Here is a 17,285-nt window from a genome sequence, read left to right as displayed (position 1 = left end):
TTTAAAAAAAAGGTAGCACATTCTGATAGAGCTGTGTCATCATCTGTTATCATGTCTCAATAACATTGTATGCTTGTTTTGTTATCAGACGCTGCATATTTCTGCGGTACTAGATGAAGAACCAGAAATGGATGAGCACTTCATTGTCACCCTGTTCAATCCAACTGGAGGAGCCAGACTAGGCACGAGAGTGGAAACTATGATTACAATATTACAAAACCAGGCTCCACTAGGGCTTTTCAGCATCTATACAGTTGGAAATAGGTACTTTACACTGATCAGTAAAAAGGAGATAGTTGCTCATACTCCAAAGAGATAATATTTCTCTACAATTTTGTTTTTGATGGATCGCATTAAAGAAATTCAGCAACCCAATTTGTAAATCTGTAACTTTGAAAGGTATTGTGAAATACTATTACTGCTAAACAAAAGAGTAGAAAAATGCATAAAAAGGACTATTCATAATCCAAAATTTCAATTTATTTATTATTATTTTTCTTTATAAACTAATACTTCACTAGTGCCTACATATTCCACTGATAGTATTCCATGTTAAAAGTTCCAAACCTCATATCAGTGTCCAGGAAGTCATACGTTTTATAATTTACTTTCATTTTTAAACCTGTAAAAAATATACTTTCACTGAAGGCTGTTTTTCAGAAGCAAGTGACACATATGGACTGCCATTTTTAAAAACCATTCAGCTGAAACCATACAGATTAAATAAATTTACTATTTAAATAAAAAATGTATGTATGCTATTTTATTAATACATTGATGTTTAGAGTTAATAATTTATATTAATATTTAATAATAATATTATCTAAACATTTATTACGTGAATTTAATATACTTAAATTTCAGTCTGTTTAAAGATTTTGTTGAATTGCCTATGATTTTGCATGATTGTAGTAAGGATCATTGGGAAACCCTAATTAATGTAGCTACCAGTCCATCAGATACTGAAACCTGTTATTAATATTTTCTTTTTATTTCTGTTGTATATTCTGCATCTGGAATTGTACAGTAAAAATCTTATTTTTATTACAGCAATGAATATACTATAAAATAATTTTTTCCTTATTTTTATGATTCTCACATTTAGGACAAATTTCATCATAATTGAAGAAGCCAACACTACAGCTTATTTGAAAGTTTCACGGAGTAATGGGCTTAACGTTTCTGTGAGCGTTGAGTGGGAGACATCATCAGATACTGCATTTGGCATCAGTACGTTCACTTTACAGAGAATGTCCACTGCTTTTGTAGAAGTGGAGATAGTAAGAGAGTAGCCAAGCATACAGGAGATGTAGCTTGGGAATGTAAATTCAAGTATTCCAGACACAATTCAGTTAATATTTTCCTATGTAAGATTTAGTAGATAAAATACTTTAGCTGCTTAAGAATCACCTTGTCATCAGCCACTTCTGCCAGTTTCAGTAATCTCTATTTCTGTCTTTGCTGCTAATATGAACATTATTGTCACTAGCCATTTATTTATTTATTTATTTGTGTGTGTGTAATAAAATTTGTTCCGTACTACTTGTAACTCAGGATCTTTCTAACACAGTATAAATGACATGTGACATGCAAGAGTCTAGCTCCTGGAGTTTAGTTCTGACAAGACGGTGCTTAGGGACCGTCTTGGAATAAAAACATGAACATGTTGTAAATGGGGAACAAAACATGAACATTTTGTAATTTGTCTTTTCTTTACTACTTGCTATCTAGCTAATTCTCTTGTTAGCTAAATTCCAAGATCAATTATGAGTCAGACTCAAATTGCCTATATGTCTTCCATGTGCAGTTGTAATGAATGAAAAATACATTTACTGCTTAACTCTCATTATATCCTTAGCATTGTAACATTTCTATGTATTTATATACACTTATAACAAATACTAAGACACAACTTCATCATTTCTCATACTAGGTCTGGCTTTGGGAGGTAAATAATGGGAATGGGGTTAGAAAAGATCTCAAGAGTAATATAATAGTAAATAGTGTTTTTATTTTATTTTATTTTATTTTATTTTATTTTATTTTATTTTATTTTATTTACTATATTGCAGGGGGTGGTATCAGTGTCCTATCTGTCTTGCAAAGTTTTGTGGAAGAATCAGCATCTGGTTGGTGTTTCTTTACCTCAAGAGAAATCCTGTACGGTGTTCTGTTGCGTATGCCTCCAGCTTTGTTTTCTACTGTCTACCAGTGGAAAGGAGTATTTGTTCCTGTTGAGGTAAATGTTTGTTTTTGAACACCAGACATGCTAGTTAATAAGGAATTTAAGTCACAATCTTACTTTTTTTTTATTCTTCTTGCAGAATTTCAGTATGTGGAATCCTACAAGTTGTGTGTCTTTCCAAATTGGAGCCTCTTCCTACCTTGTGGTTACTCATGGAGGAGCCACACAGGGAGCTTCTAACAACAGTGTGTATGCATTCATGGCTGGACACAGATTGTTGTGGGTAAATCGATTTTAATTTTAAAATCTTAAAATAGTATGGGTTGGCAAGGACCAAGGGAGGTCCTCCAGTCTGGCCATGTTTTAGAAAAAAGCACTCTGTGTGACAAGAGTTAGTTTTGTGTCCTAAAATACTACATAACTTCAGTGATGTAAGTTTGTCATAGTTAGTTGTTTACATTGTTTGTATTTTTTATATATTTACATTTGAGGGTGCAGGGAGGATTACCTGGGAATCACAGAATCACAGAATTGTCTAGGTAGGAAGAGACCTCCAAAATCACCTAGTCCAACCTCTGACCTAACATTAACAAGTCCTTCACTAAACCATATCACTAAGCTGAACATCTAAACGTCTCTTAAAGACCTCCAGGGATGGTGACTCAACCACTTCCCTGGGCAGCCCATTCCAATGCCTAACAACCCTTTCGGTAAAGAAGTTTTTCCTAACATCCAACCTAAACCTCCCCTGGCGCAACTTTAGCCCATTCCCCCTTGTCCTGTCACCAGGCACGTGGGAGAACAGACCAACCCCCACCTCTCTACAGCCTCCTTTAAGGTACCTGTAGAGTGCGATAAGGTCGCCCCTGAGCCTCCTCTTCTCCAGGCTGAACAACCCCAGCTCCCTCAGCCGCTCCTCATAAGACTTGTTCTCCAGACCCCTCACCAGCTTCGTTGCCTTTCTCTGGACTCGCTCGAGCACGTCCATGTCCTTCCTGTAGCAAGGGGCCCAAAGCTGAACACAGTACTCGAGGTGTGGCCTCACCAGAGCCGAGTACAGGGGCACAATCACTTCCCTAGCCCTGCTGGCCACGCTGCTTCTTATACAGGCCAGGATGCTGTTGGCCTTCTTGGCCACCTGGGCACACTGCTGGCTCATATTCAGCCGACTATCAACCAATACTCCCAGGTCCCTCTCGGCCAGGCAGCTTTCCAACCACTCATCTCCCAGCCTGTAGCTCTGCTTGGAAGTGGGGGAAGAAATTCTCAAGCAATCAAGTCATAGAACATTTTCTGGAAAATGTATGATAAGTTATGTTAATTCTGTAAATTAGTTGCTTATATATATATATATATATATATATATAAAATATAAAGTTTTAAAAGCTATTTCATGTATAGTTTTATACATAATTTTGGAATTCTTAACATTCTATGCGTACTTTTTCTCACTATATACAATGTAATATAAAATGTATTTGTTTATATACATATGTAGATAAACATAGTCACCCTCATATTTCCCTTGCAGATACAGACTCTTTCTGTTCTGGATACCAGACGTGTGAAACATTTTGCAGTGGAGGAAGAAGACTATTTGATTATTGTGAGTCACACAAACAGTTCCAGTTCCATCCAGGTTTGAATATTCTTCAGTCTTCTCTGGCTTTAATGTGGGTAGTTTGCTTATTTCTGAAAGGATAATGAAAGGAAGTAAATCTATAAGCATGTATTTCTGACATATTATTTTTGTTTCTATTGGAAATTTATAACAGTTAAAATTCCAGACTTGTTTGGATGTATAAATACTCTCTACCTGAGTGTACAATTTACATCTGGTTTGTTTTTATTGCTACTGTTATTTCAGTTTTGAAATGTAGCATGTAAACAAAGAAGTAGCTTCTGAATATAAACCTGTTCCTCTGAAGAGCAGGCACAGCTTCTTGCAGTAGGGTTAATTACCAATTACTGAGGGAACATTGTCATAATATATGCATTTTATAACACCCTCTGGGATAAGATGCTGTTGTTACTCCAGCAGATGATATTTGCAATAATACAGAGGTTGTATTAGTAGAACGAGTAGCTATGCCTTATTGACAGCATTCTGACAATATAATTTTGTATAGGACTTCTCTGAAAAAACATAAGAACATAAGAAAATGTTAGAGCCACAGTACTAAGCCAAGCTGCTTCTGGGATTTGTGGATATCTTCAAAATCTGTTACCTACAATAGCCTAAAAAAGTGACCAGTGACCTAAATGATTGTCCTGAGTACATTTATAGCTAGCTATCTAATAAACGACTTCATGATGGTGAAAACCTATTTTTAATGGGTGTAGGAGCTCCTAAAAATACCAGTGATGATATGTCAGTGCTTTGTGTATGTTGACTATGTTCATTTACAGAAACAAACAAACAACAACAACAACAAAAACACACAAATTGCATTACGTGATACATTTTTATCTGAAATCTTTTAAGGTTTTCATTAGCTGAACTAATTGGTTGCTAGGAAATGTATGCCATCAGTGGACTGGTTTGCGGATTGGATTAACTTGTCTGTGGGAGTTTGATATTTCTATGGTAACAGTTTCTTCATTCTGCTGTGATATTTGATCTGTGTCTGATTGTCTGTTCCTTTTCTTCCTCATTAGTCTGCCTTAATCACAGTGAATGAGCCCAGGGGCAGAAATGAATTTGTGCCGCTCACTCTAATTAGAGAGAGGGGAACCTATGGGACGGTCGTCATAACTTTTGAGGTGAGTTTATCCAAAAGACTTCATACAGTAGTCTGTTGGATTAAACTGAGAGGCTGTAATCATAATTTATTGAAGTGTTTGCAAAAGGGGAAGAAGGACAAAATACCTACATCTACATTAGGTAGATCTGTTTCATAAAAGGGATTCATATTAACCGTCATATAGAAAATACTGTAATTATCTGACTGTTTAATTGACTGTTTAATGTTAAGAGGTACTAGAGAAAACCGAGTATATTCTGTCATTTAGAAAGGTACGTGAGGCAACATCAGTATGTATTACTAGAAAATAATGCATATTAAGTATGTAAGAAGTGTCTTATCTAAGTTTTTTTAATTTTTTTAAAAAATATTTATTTTACATACAAATATTCAAGTGAGTCTTTAATGATTATCCCAACTTTGAACTGTGAGTGCTCAGGATTTGGTGAATTTCTGTATCTATAATCATCTGTATCTTGATCTCTATCTTGAATCCCCTGCAAATGAAGCTTTTGAAATAATTAATCATGTTGAATACTTATCCTGTTATTTACATATGTGATTTGAATGTGATACAATTACTGACTTCATTGCTTTCTTTTTCTTATCTAGCTCAGACTCTATTATTTACTTTAAAATTATATATAAAATCTTTCATATAGATATTTCTGTACTAGTTGCCTGGTCCTATAGGGTAAGGCTTTAATCTAGACCTCAAAGCTTTAGTCTAGACCTGTCAAAACCAGAAAAGCTTTGCACTGGATTTTATTAATACTAAATATAGCATGAATAGTTAAAGTACTGAATATGATTCTCTGTGCAATTTTTTGCAAATATGTTTGTTTTAAGGTACAGTAAATCTTACTCTCTGGACAATTACTTAGGTCTGTCTCACATCATTATATATGTATGTTGAAAAATAATTTACAAAATGTTCTAAAACCAAAAAATCCCATATGACCTTTAAGAGGCTTTGTAGTATTTTGAGTTTGACTGTTAAATTTAGTATCTTTAATATCACAAGTTAAGATAGAAGGGACACAAAACCAGTAAGTACTATTACTTTGTCTTGGAATTTATTATGAAATACTATTGATTCAAACTGAATTTGCATGAATATCCTTTCTGTAATATGAAAGAGTCAGTTATGCATCAGAATATACTAAAGAGTCCCCATAGGCCTATATGGAAGTAGTTTTCTTCCTCTTATTCTGGAAATACGGGATTTCTTCAGAGTGGTTGTTCTGACTTACACTGTCTGCCAGAAAAGAGCAGATTTTCACAACTGAATGTTCATGTAAGTTGTAAGTTGGAGATGGCTGAACAGATAGTCATTTGTTATGCAAGTCACACTGCATATTGGTTATTGTACTTGCACTGGATTTGTATTCCTGCTTTATAGACTTCTCATCAGACAAATCAATTCTTTGCAGATAAAAGATGGTCCAAACCCAGCTGAAGAAGACCTAAGTCCAGCTAAGGGAAATATTACATTCACACCTGGGAGATCAAAGCTGATTTATAATTTAACAGTGCTTGATGATCAGGTAGGAACAAGCTGACTTCATCTTAGGCTTTGATACGTAGAAGGTTAACTGAAGTTCTGGAAAGACTTAGAGTAATAAGTTACAAAAAGGCTTGGCTTAAATAAGGTTAAAAGCAGTTCTATTTGATGAAGTGATGTTAAATTTTGGCTCTCTGGTCTATTATTTTTACTCTTTCCAAGCTCCCTCTTTAATTCTCATCAGTGAATAGTTTTAGTTTATGTGCATATCCTGGCTGAGCAGACATGTTATCTTTGTCACTAAAGAAAGAATATTACACATTGAAGATTCACAGGGAAAAGGCAGATTCAAAAATATTTTTTGTCGTTGTTTGTTTGTGGTTTTTTTTTTTCAAATATGTTTCAGGGTAGAAACATATTTGAAAAAATCCTAAAAATAGATGAGATTCCTGAAACAAACATGCAGTCTTGTGGAAAGCATGAATACTAGGTGATAATTAACATTTTTCTGTTTTCAGATTGGCCAATTGAAAAAAAAAAACAACACACACACAAAAAAACCAAACCAAAACAAAAAAAAAACACAACATAACTCATAGGTTGTGAGGCTTTCTTTTTATCTCAGAGTAAACAAAACATTCTTCTAATTTGCAACTTGTGATTTTCCTTTTTTCTTACCTGCACTTTTCTTTTGTGTTTTTCTTTTCCTTTATAATAAGCTTAAGAGGGAAAACTGAGACATCAAAATAAGTATATATGATGCAAAACAACTTAGTAAGAAATTCATAAGAAAACAATAATGGTGAAAGGTGTGTGTCTCAGAAGTGAGCACAGAACTGTAAAGCAGCTTGTTTCCTTTTTACTCTTAGTTATAAAAAATGTCCTTCCACATTTCTACTGATACTCTAGTGTTAAGAGGCTGTGCCAACCTGGGGTGCTGAAGTGTAGAAACATCTCTTTCCAATTCAATGTAATATTTCAGTGACTTACACACAGAAATAAATTATTAGGGTCTTTTCTCTTGGGAGGATGTGATTTTATTTATTTTTATTCTGAGAAATGCTCTCAAACTTCTGTTTCTAAAAGTTTGATCTGTATTTGGTGTGTCTAGTCAACGTCTTTCCACTCTTTGAAAGTCTTTCACAAGTGTATGTGAAAGATGAATTTTGCACAAAAACCTTTATTGATGATGATGATGATAGAGTTCACAAGAATCCAGTAACACTACTGTCAGAACTTAATTTGAGCTTTTAGGATCTGAGTTAGGGAAACCAATGAAACAAGTATTTTTCTGAATTGTGCAGCCTTACAGAAGGTAGGGGACTGCAGTTCTGATTTCCACAGCTCTGCATTTATAGTACTTTTCCTGTGCAGGTTTCCTTTTTAAGTATAATTGCAACTTTAAGAGAAAATTAAAGAGGCAAGGCAGCACTGGAAATCATTTATACTATTATATTCGAAGTTTGACTCATGTATTTATTGGTCAATCATGATGTAATTGAAAGCTCCACAATGCCTTATTTATGTAGGATACTAAGATTTTATCTGCAACTAAAATGGCATGTACGTTCTGACTGTCAAATGCGTATTTTTGTACTGCAAGACAGTATATGAACTAGTGAACTAAAACAAGCGTAAGTTAACATCAATTTTAATAAGATAAAATAGGAAATAGTAGTGTAGGAGAGAGGTGACAGAGAGCTTGCAAATCTCACGCTGGAAAAAAAAACAAACAACCTGCATCAGTCAATAATATTATGCAAGTTTAAGTGCCACAAGTCAAACAAGGGACAAAATTGGCCTCAGCTACAAAGACAGCGGCGTGCATACCCTTTGTGCCCTGAAACAGGATCTAAGGGTGGCCAATTAACAAATGTGTAAAAAGAGAAGAAATATTGGACCACAAGGAATTCTGAACTTTTTTTGCTCAGTAAACAGAACTACATGGAAAGGATTCATCAGCCCTATAACAAAGCAATGCCATTAGTAACACATAAGCAATTTTGTTGTGGAATTTATCTCAGAAGCAAATAATACTGTTTTTTCTGAGAGTCCACAACAAGAATGAGATGTGAGGATCTTATGTAATATTTAAATATTTCCTTCTAATCTCTCTGTATTAATAAAATAATGATATTTTCCAGTTAAACAGACTTAGCCTATCAAGACTGGGGAATAAAATGTAATAATATAAAGTAAAAAATATTAAATTCTGCAATTCAAGGCTTATAAACCCTTCTTTTTTGTCTGCTGCATCAGTTATTAGAGACTAAAGAGCTAAAACTAAAGTGCAGTTCTAAACAAACCACATGTAGAAATGCCAAAGTCTAATTAATAGATAAGCATCAGCAAGCACCTTCTCAGAGCTGTGACTGAAGCTGTGCTGGGAATGTGAGTCTGTCTGAAAGTAGGAACTGTTCTTTTTCCCGTTGAATAGGAACAAAAGGGCCAAGGTAGGTTGTGTTCATATGTTGTTCCTCTGTTCTTTCAGGCATGCATAGATGTAAAATGGTGTTAACATCAGCAAATAAAGATGTCAGACTAAATAACTGTCAGGAACACTTGTGTCCAAGCAGAGCAACTTCCACAAGTTGAGTTAGGATCTCCTCACACTCTCTAGTTGGAAAGATAGAGCTTCATCTGATTCTTGCCTAGTTTTTGTTTGCCCTTTTTTTTTTTTTGTCTTTTCCCACTTTTTCATATTTCCATAGCATAGAAGTATGTCTTAGAAAATGGAAACATTCAATTTTGAGAAGGGATTTTCAAAGTTGCAAGCGAGTTTCTTTTTGCCTGTTTATTTTAATGTGAAAAGGGTTGTAATGTTTGTATTATTTCCCTTTATTGCTAAATATACATAACATATTTCTAAGTAAGTGTTCTGCATATATTTGAAATGGGACTTACACCCTGTTGCTACTATTATTTTTCCAGATACCTGAAAATGATGAATTGTTTGTTGTTCATCTCAGGAGTGTGGAGGGAGGGGCTGAAATCAACACCACAAGGAATTCTGTTCAGATTAATATTAAGAAAAATGACAGCCCTGTGCGATTTGCTCAGAGCACTTACATGGTGCCTGAGGAAGTCGAAATGCTCACAATTCAAGTGATTCGTGGTAAGGATGACAGTGGAAAATTAATTGGACCTGATGAATGTGAAGTCTCCGTCAGTTACACCATCATAACTGGGAATTCAACAGCACACGCGCAGCTCAATTTAGACTTCCTAGATCTTCAGCCAAATACAACTATTGTCTTCACACCTCTAGTTCATGAAGTATATATGAAATTCAAGATCCTTGATGATGCCATACCAGAAATTGCTGAGACCTTCCAAATTATGCTCCTTAAGGACACGTTACAGGGAGATGCTGTTTTGGTTAATCCATCTGTTGTTCACGTCACCATCCAACCAAATGATAAACCCTATGGAGTGCTTTCAATCAACAGTATCCTGTTTACTCAAACTGTTATCATTGATGAAGACCAAATTTCAAGGTACTACAGATCTTCAAACAGTATCTCGTCATGTTAAGGGATTTGTTTGGCACTGTAAAGCATCCTTAGGATTTCACTGACAGTAATTATAAAATCAGTAGTGAAAAATTAATATAGAAATCACCTACTGTGTAATTATTATAAACGATATAGAATTTTCAAGGGAGAAAATGTCTAATTATGCAGAAGTATTTTAATATTTATGAACTATATATGAGAACTGTAAATATTTAATGACATTATCAAAATACTGAAAAACCCTTAATCTAAAAGATGGATCAGTGAAGTTGTGATGCGGCCACACACCCATTCATACAAGTGGAAAATATATTTCAGGCTTCCTTTCCCAGTAAATCTTTGTCTATACTGTATTTAAAGTCAGTCTCTGGTTAAAAAATGGTGGTGAGTGTCTTCTGTGAAGTACTGAATACCCATAGACTTCCAAAAAAGTTAAATACATGTAATTTTACAGATAAATTAAAAACAAATCTCCACACAAATCTTTACAAGCAGAACTAATATCTATACAATATTGCCAGTTTTAGTAAAAATGTCCACTGCTAGCTAGTGATGGTGGTTCATCCCCAGAGAAAGAGGTAATGTATCAACCTATGATTTTATGAACAATTTCTAGTATGTAGAGCCCAGCACTTCAATATTCACTTTTTTTTTTTTCTTTCTTATACACAGATACAGGAAACGTGACATTTCCATAATCACAAATATTGATAAATTATATTTCAGTGCATAGGCAAATAGTTGAGTCACTTTATTTTAAATAAAATCATTATTTAAACACTCATGCCTGACAATTGTATTTTGATATAGTCCATAAAACAGTGTAGAAATTTAGTTGAGAAAAAGTTTTCTGAAATTTAACATCTTTCCTGAGAAAAAATATAAACATGCCAACTTTCCTCTTCTCAGTATCTTTCTTACTGTAAACAAAATAAATTTTAACTAATGTCTTTAGATATATTACTCATGTCTTTATGTATATTATCTCATGAATAAGCAACCTGAGAAAAGTCTACTTCTGTGGTATGATTTCACAAATTTTAAGTCCTGACTCAAATGTCAGTAGCAGCAGTTAATATCGATTCCACTGAAGTCAGTATAAATCTTCCAGGGAACAGATAGCTAAGTAAACCGATATTAATTATAATTGCATGTTACAGATTTTTATTTTCATTCAAAACCACAGGTTTGAAGGGATCACGATCGTAAGAAATGGTGGAACACATGGAAATGTTTCTGTGACCTGGGTCATAACTCGAAATAGCAGTGATCTGTCACCTGTGACTGCAGACCTTGTTCCAGAGACCGGGGAGATACATTTTGATCAAGGACAGATGCTGGTCACACTTTCACTGACCATTATTGATGATAACATACCAGAAGAAGCAGAGCCCTATCTTCTGAAGCTCTTAGCTCATACAATACAGGGAGGCGCAGAAGTCAGCGAACCATCTGAGGTAAGTTTGATTTCAGAACTTGTTTTGAGGAGGTGATAGATAATAATTAGGGAGTAGGATTAGGATTAGGATCCACCAGTTTTGGTGGATTGGCTAAATTGAAGTAGTTGTGCTTGAGTTTAAGTGAAGCAAGCTGATGTATTCTCAGTATAAAGAGCCACATCCAAAGTCTTTGGCTTAACATATTTTATAAGGCCAGACCTATTTAATGCAGTAGCATTTAGCTTAGAATATTCCCATCATAAATATCATTGCATAACTGCTATCTTGATTGGTTGCTTGCTAAGAGAAGGTTGAGCATTTATTTTCACTTGCTTATTTGCTGTAGGTACTGGAATGTTTTACACAGAGTAACAGCTTCAAGAGGATGGCTTAGTGATTAAGACTAACCTCTGAACTTTTAAATAAGGGGTAATTAGCATTACTGACAATTCTGTGACTCAGGTCCCTACTTTGCTTTTTGAACATATGATTGGAATGAATTTGGTGAATTAAATGATTTTTTCACAGTCTGAAATATATTCAAATTATTCACTTTGGCTGCTGAACCAAAAATCAGTTATTCAAAGCTCATTCTGACATAGATGAGGCATAGCAGGAAAGTTGCTGCTATCAGTGGTGTGCTGCTTGTGCACAAGCAACACTTTGGGGCTGTCAATCTGATTTCTTTCTTGAGTGCCAATTCACTAACGATAAAAATGTATGATGACAGTCAGGACATACTTTCATGAAAACGTGAAAACTGTGGTGTATATTAATTGTAGCATTGAGTAAGTGATGCTGTTTTCTGTTTTGCAGCTTTTGTTTTACATTCAGGACAGCGATGATGTTTATGGCGTAATAAAGTTTTATCCTTTGGAGAATCAGAAGATTGAAAGTAATCCAACAGGACGCTTTTTATCCTTGAGTTTTGTAAGGGAGAAAGGAACAGTTGGAAATGTGCAGTTAGTTTATACTGCACTGTATATTCCAGCTGGAGCTCTGGATCCTGAGAGAGCAAAAGATGGCATTCTAAATATGTCTAGAAACAGCATCCTCCTGTTTCCAGAAGGAAAAACACATCATACTTTGAGTATACCAATAAGAAAAGATGCATTTCTTCAAAATGGTGCTCATTTCCTCATACAGGTATCTCAGCTGTTTTGTTTTTGTTTTTGTTTTTTAGCTTATTTAATATGAGGAATATGATTCAATAATTGATCCTTCCCCTTGACTGTAATTTAAATGACCATTCCTGTAAAAAAAAAAAAGTGCTTAGCTCTGAAGCAAAGATTTTCTTATTTAAAAAGACATCTTTCATAACTATGCTATAAAGTTTTCTATCCCTAATCATTAGTAATTAAACAAATTTTAAAACTAAAGAGGATTCAGGTACTAATCATGGAATTTATCAAAATGAGATCAGCGTTGTCTGTTGCTTGCCCCTTGAAGCATGTTTCTGCTTGGCCTCTGACTTGGAACGTGAAAAAAATAAGGTTCTTAAAATTAAATTACTGAAGCAGGAAAAATTTCAGAAATGACATGCAAGTAAATGTATCTTGGGCTTGATACAGGTCCTTCTCCAGCAGGTCATCCCCCAGCCTGTACTGATACTTGCGGTTGTTCCTTCCCAAATGCAGGACTCTACACTTGCTCTTGTTAAACCTCATCTGGTTTCTTCCTGCCCAACTCTCCAGCCTGACCAGGTCCCTTCCAACCCCTACAATTCTGTGATACTGTGATCTTTGCTCTTCCAGCTGAACTATTCTAAATTAAAAAGGGTCAAATATACATTATATATTATATGTATATTATATTGCATTTATATATAAATTTGTTAGGAGAACTTACTTTTTTTTTTCCCTGTATAGTTTTCTTCACTTTTTTCTTTCCTTTTTTTTTTCTATCTCAATTTGTAAAAGATAACTTTTATCATCGTTGAAGGTGTTGATGTTATATCCATGAATTTCAAATTTGCCAGGTTTTATATTTTCCTTATAGTCTACCAAAGACGTTGTAATCACTTCTAAGACCTTTGAAAGATTTCCTCCCTCCACATCCTTCTCCCTACATTCTCTTACAGGAGGAATAATGAGAACAAAAAGTTTTGCCAGAATTATATTGTTTATCTAATATGCAATTTTATTTATTTATTTATTTATGGCATTCACAGTTAGATTAGGAATTGCCTTCTGAAATACTAGAACACGTTAGTATGTTTTATGATTGCAAGAGGTTTGAGAGATCCACAAAATTCTTAAATGTCTAATTCCATGTATTCAATGTTTTTTTTTTTTTTTTTTTTTTTTGTCCTTTGACTGTAGTCAAGACACACATCTGATAAATATTTCAGAATGTTCAGTCATTCCAAGCACTTTGCCTGGATTTTCAAACTGTAGATTCCAATCTGTTTTTTTTTTTTCTGTACTTTCTCCATGAACTATAAATAAAATCTTTGTTTGAAGAAATTAAATCAGAGGAGCTTTCCAGCTCAAATAATTAATTTAGAAACTCATAGAGAAGGAAAACACCACTATTTATCACTGTGACAATCCTTCTGCATCGTGAATAAATGATAATCTCAGTGAACATGTTTAGAATGAGTTGTACTTAGGCAAAATAAAGAATTGACTCAGGAATCAGCAGAGAAGCAAATGAAACTGTAGGATGAATAAAGGTACAGGAGATAATGTTAATGTGAGATATATTCCTTAGTGACACCTTCAATTAAATAACGTGCTGTAATCAGAGATGCGGTTTTTGGTATAGCTAGGAAGATTAACTCTGAAAATTAAGCTCATAAACTAATTGTTATTGTTCAAATAACTATATATTTTTTTCTCTTTGTACTGGTTTCCTTTAAAAGGTACTAAAGGAAACATTGCAGAAAGAGTAAAATCTCTGTTCTTTATTGATTATTACTTTATTCCAAAGGTACCATACAGGATCCAAATACAGCATACACTTTAAATAGAGCAAATTGTTTTGGCTGTGTAGTATTTCAGAAAGTTTACTGAGCTAATAACCGCACAATGGTGCACTTTCATCCTGTTAATTGCAGAATCGGGGCCTATGCTAGGAGAAAGCTCAGAAAAGAGGAGAAACAAACAGTGCCATCATCTGTTCTTCAGACTTTTGATAACAAGTTGGAATGGTTGAGAATCAGTTACTAAATACAGTATTTGTAAAACATTTCCATCTATCATCAGATAAATGTTCATGCATATTTCTGGGTGTTACTCAAGCAGTTGTGGAACAAAATATGATACAGCCCACATATTTATAGAGTTTGGTTTCAAGAACTGTAAGACTTTAAAAATCATCTTTTGAAATGGTGAACCATGATTACTATATGAATTTAAGAAAGGCCACTATTTTATCCCCAAAAAATAAAGCTTTACTCTATGATAACACCTGATAACTCCAAGAAAAAATGTCAGTGGGAGTTTATGCCCCAGTGAAATGTTCACAGAAATATATGCAAATCTGTTATGGAAACATTTATTGTAATGATGCATGTAGACAGAATCACATGGAATAAATAATATTTAAAGGAAATAATTAAACAGGCAAGTTCTGCTTTCCTTGGTGTGTCACTACTGGTGCTGGGCTTAGCGAGTGATGCTTCCCTTTTAAAGAAAAGGATGAAAAAAAATCTATTTCCTCTTAGTATCTATAATCTATCAGAAATGCAGTGACAAGTAAAATACAGTTTTGAAATACTGTACTGAATTTAAATTCTTAATGTGGCTCTGGTAGTTCTTAGATAGAGAATTCCTTAAAATTTTGTGGAGAGGAAAGAAAAGTGGATTATTATTTGGCTGTTTGATCAAGGGCTGTAAATTATTATGACTTCAGTGATTTCCCTAGATTTTTATCAATGCAAGACACAAAAAATGATGTTAGACAATTGCCTATGCTGCTCATCAATGACTGTTGTTAATAGCTCTAGTAATGTGTCAGCTGATCTGGAACAGAGTCTCTCTCTCTGGCTTGATCTGTGTTTAATTACATACACTAACATGATTTGTCTGGGAGGTGTACCATTCTGCTGACAGCTCAACAATATCCACTTAATTTCTTTGACATGTCTACTTACAAATTTTTATAACAGCAGTGCTATCAGTAGGAAGAATTTGCTCTGGAGATGTATACTTCCTTTATATGAAAATTACTCTGAAATGTCAGAACTGTTCTGACTTGGTGCTGAGGCTTCTTATTTCTCACTTTTCTTTTACTTTTTCCTACAGCTGGAAGGAGTTGAACTGGTGAATAGAATTCCTCTAGTCCCATCTGTGAGTCCTAGATTAGGCGAAATTCGAAATATTTCTTTGAGGATTACTCCAGATATTGCAAATGGAGAAATAGGCTTTATTAGCAATCTACCGATTATTCTTTCTGAACCAGAAGATTCCCCTGCTACGCTGGTAAGTAAGCCTTTTTATATTGTCTTTTGCTATGGAAAACTTATTTGGAGAAGGTGGAGTTTGCTGTATTCAGTGTAGCATTTGACAATTAATGTGAGGAAAAGCCTTCCTGTAAGTTCTGTCTTATCCTAAATATTCTCTTCTTTAAAAAAAAAAAAAAATGCTCTGAAATAATCTGTTACTGATTTCCAGAGAACTGAGATTGGTCTTTGCTTTCTGTGTAAGTATCTAAAACCAGTTAGCCCTTGATGCTCACACAGAGCAAAAGATACTGCAGTTAGTCTCTCTCACCAATTGCGAGCATAGTCATGTAAAGTAGGACTGAGACAAATCCTGAATAAGATAGATCATTTCCCATTCTCAAATTAGAACTGGCCAAACTTTTGTTTTTATTATTATTTATTCAAATAGTAATTTGCAAGGGAGTAATCGGTTTTGCATCTACTTTTGCAAGTCACAACAAATTAATGTGTTTCACAGGTTTCCATTGCATTGCATCGAGATGGGACTGATGGTCAAGCAACTGTGTTCTGGAGTTTGAAACCCTCTGGTCCCAATCAAAAGGCGGTAACACAGGATGATATAAGTCCTTTTAACGGCTCCGTGGTTTTCTTATCTGGACAAAGTGATACCACAATTAACATCACCATTAAAGCTGATGATGTACCTGAAATGAACGAAACTGTGTTATTAACTTTGGACAGGTATTGTACCCTATTCTCTATTCATATGTATCAGCTGCAATACTCAATTTATGCATAACAGATTAGCACAGTGTTAATTACATGGTATTGCTTGCATTGTGTTGATATGTGTCTGAAGAAATAGTGGGCCCTTGTTTCAGACTGTGTATGGGTTCTTTGACTGGAGATCAATGTAAGAAACCATTTTGCATTTATTATCTAATGACTTAACTGTTTATATTTTCATGAAAATTCTGTATGCTATTTAGAAAGTTCTTTCAGTTTTGATCTTTTTTATAGCTCTTGGTTTTAACACTTTTTTTTTTTCGGAAAAATAATATTTAGTAAGATAATGGGAAAAACTAAAGTGAGAACTAAAAAGCAATGCAGAACTTTTTCTGTCAGAAAAAACATTTATAACTTGGGTGTCACTGTAGAATTAGACTTGCAGTTTATTTGTTTGATCTGCATGTTCAATATTCCTTGATAATTAGATACTTCTGTCAGCTCATAGCCCCCAGAATATCCCAGTGTGACTATTATTGCAGTCTTCTGCTAATGAGAATGCAGTGGGGTTTCTGAAGCACAGTGTTCTGGTCTCCCTTCTCATCTAGTGGAGGATTTTAGGATAACAGGCTGTAAGGGCCCTCAGGTGATACTATTATCTGCATGTGAACACTGTTCAGAAAACTTAAATTAGTTTATAATCAGGAGTCTTTTCCCTCTTTGAGTTACTAACAAGAGTGTCTTGGCTATATCGTCTGTCCTGCTTCCCACAGCTCAGTTACATA

General features: G+C 34.5%; 1 protein-coding gene and 1 pseudogene across 2 annotated transcripts in view; both read left to right on the top strand.

Annotated features, from left to right (window-relative positions):
- LOC310888308 (adhesion G-protein coupled receptor V1-like) overlaps positions 1-4,239 on the top strand; it is a 78,220-nt pseudogene extending 73,981 nt beyond the window's left edge. Inside the window, exons 44-48 of the transcript in view lie at positions 89-264; positions 1,106-1,230; positions 2,073-2,239; positions 2,325-2,468; positions 3,717-4,239. The product of the transcript in view is annotated as an adhesion G-protein coupled receptor V1-like (transcript). The remainder of the gene's footprint in view (positions 1-88; positions 265-1,105; positions 1,231-2,072; positions 2,240-2,324; positions 2,469-3,716) is intronic.
- A 256-nt stretch (positions 4,240-4,495) lies between these two features.
- Positions 4,496-17,097, top strand: LOC310888306 (adhesion G-protein coupled receptor V1-like; the record flags this gene model as incomplete). The annotated part of the gene is made up of 6 exons (XM_083814900.1): positions 4,496-4,501; positions 4,844-4,948; positions 6,363-6,476; positions 9,365-9,930; positions 11,135-11,405; positions 12,204-17,097. 6 exons carry the CDS (start codon positions 4,496-4,498, stop codon positions 12,582-12,584), a joined length of 1,443 nt encoding a protein of 480 aa, XP_083671026.1. The 3' UTR covers positions 12,585-17,097.
- Positions 17,098-17,285: the final 188 nt, after the last annotated feature.

The sequence above is a fragment of the Anser anser genome (genome assembly GCF_964211835.1).
Source record: "Anser anser genome assembly, chromosome: 33".
Taxonomy (NCBI): Eukaryota; Metazoa; Chordata; class Aves; order Anseriformes; family Anatidae; genus Anser; species Anser anser.
Note: the sequence above shows the minus strand (reverse complement) of the source record. Positions and strands in the feature narration are given on the sequence as shown.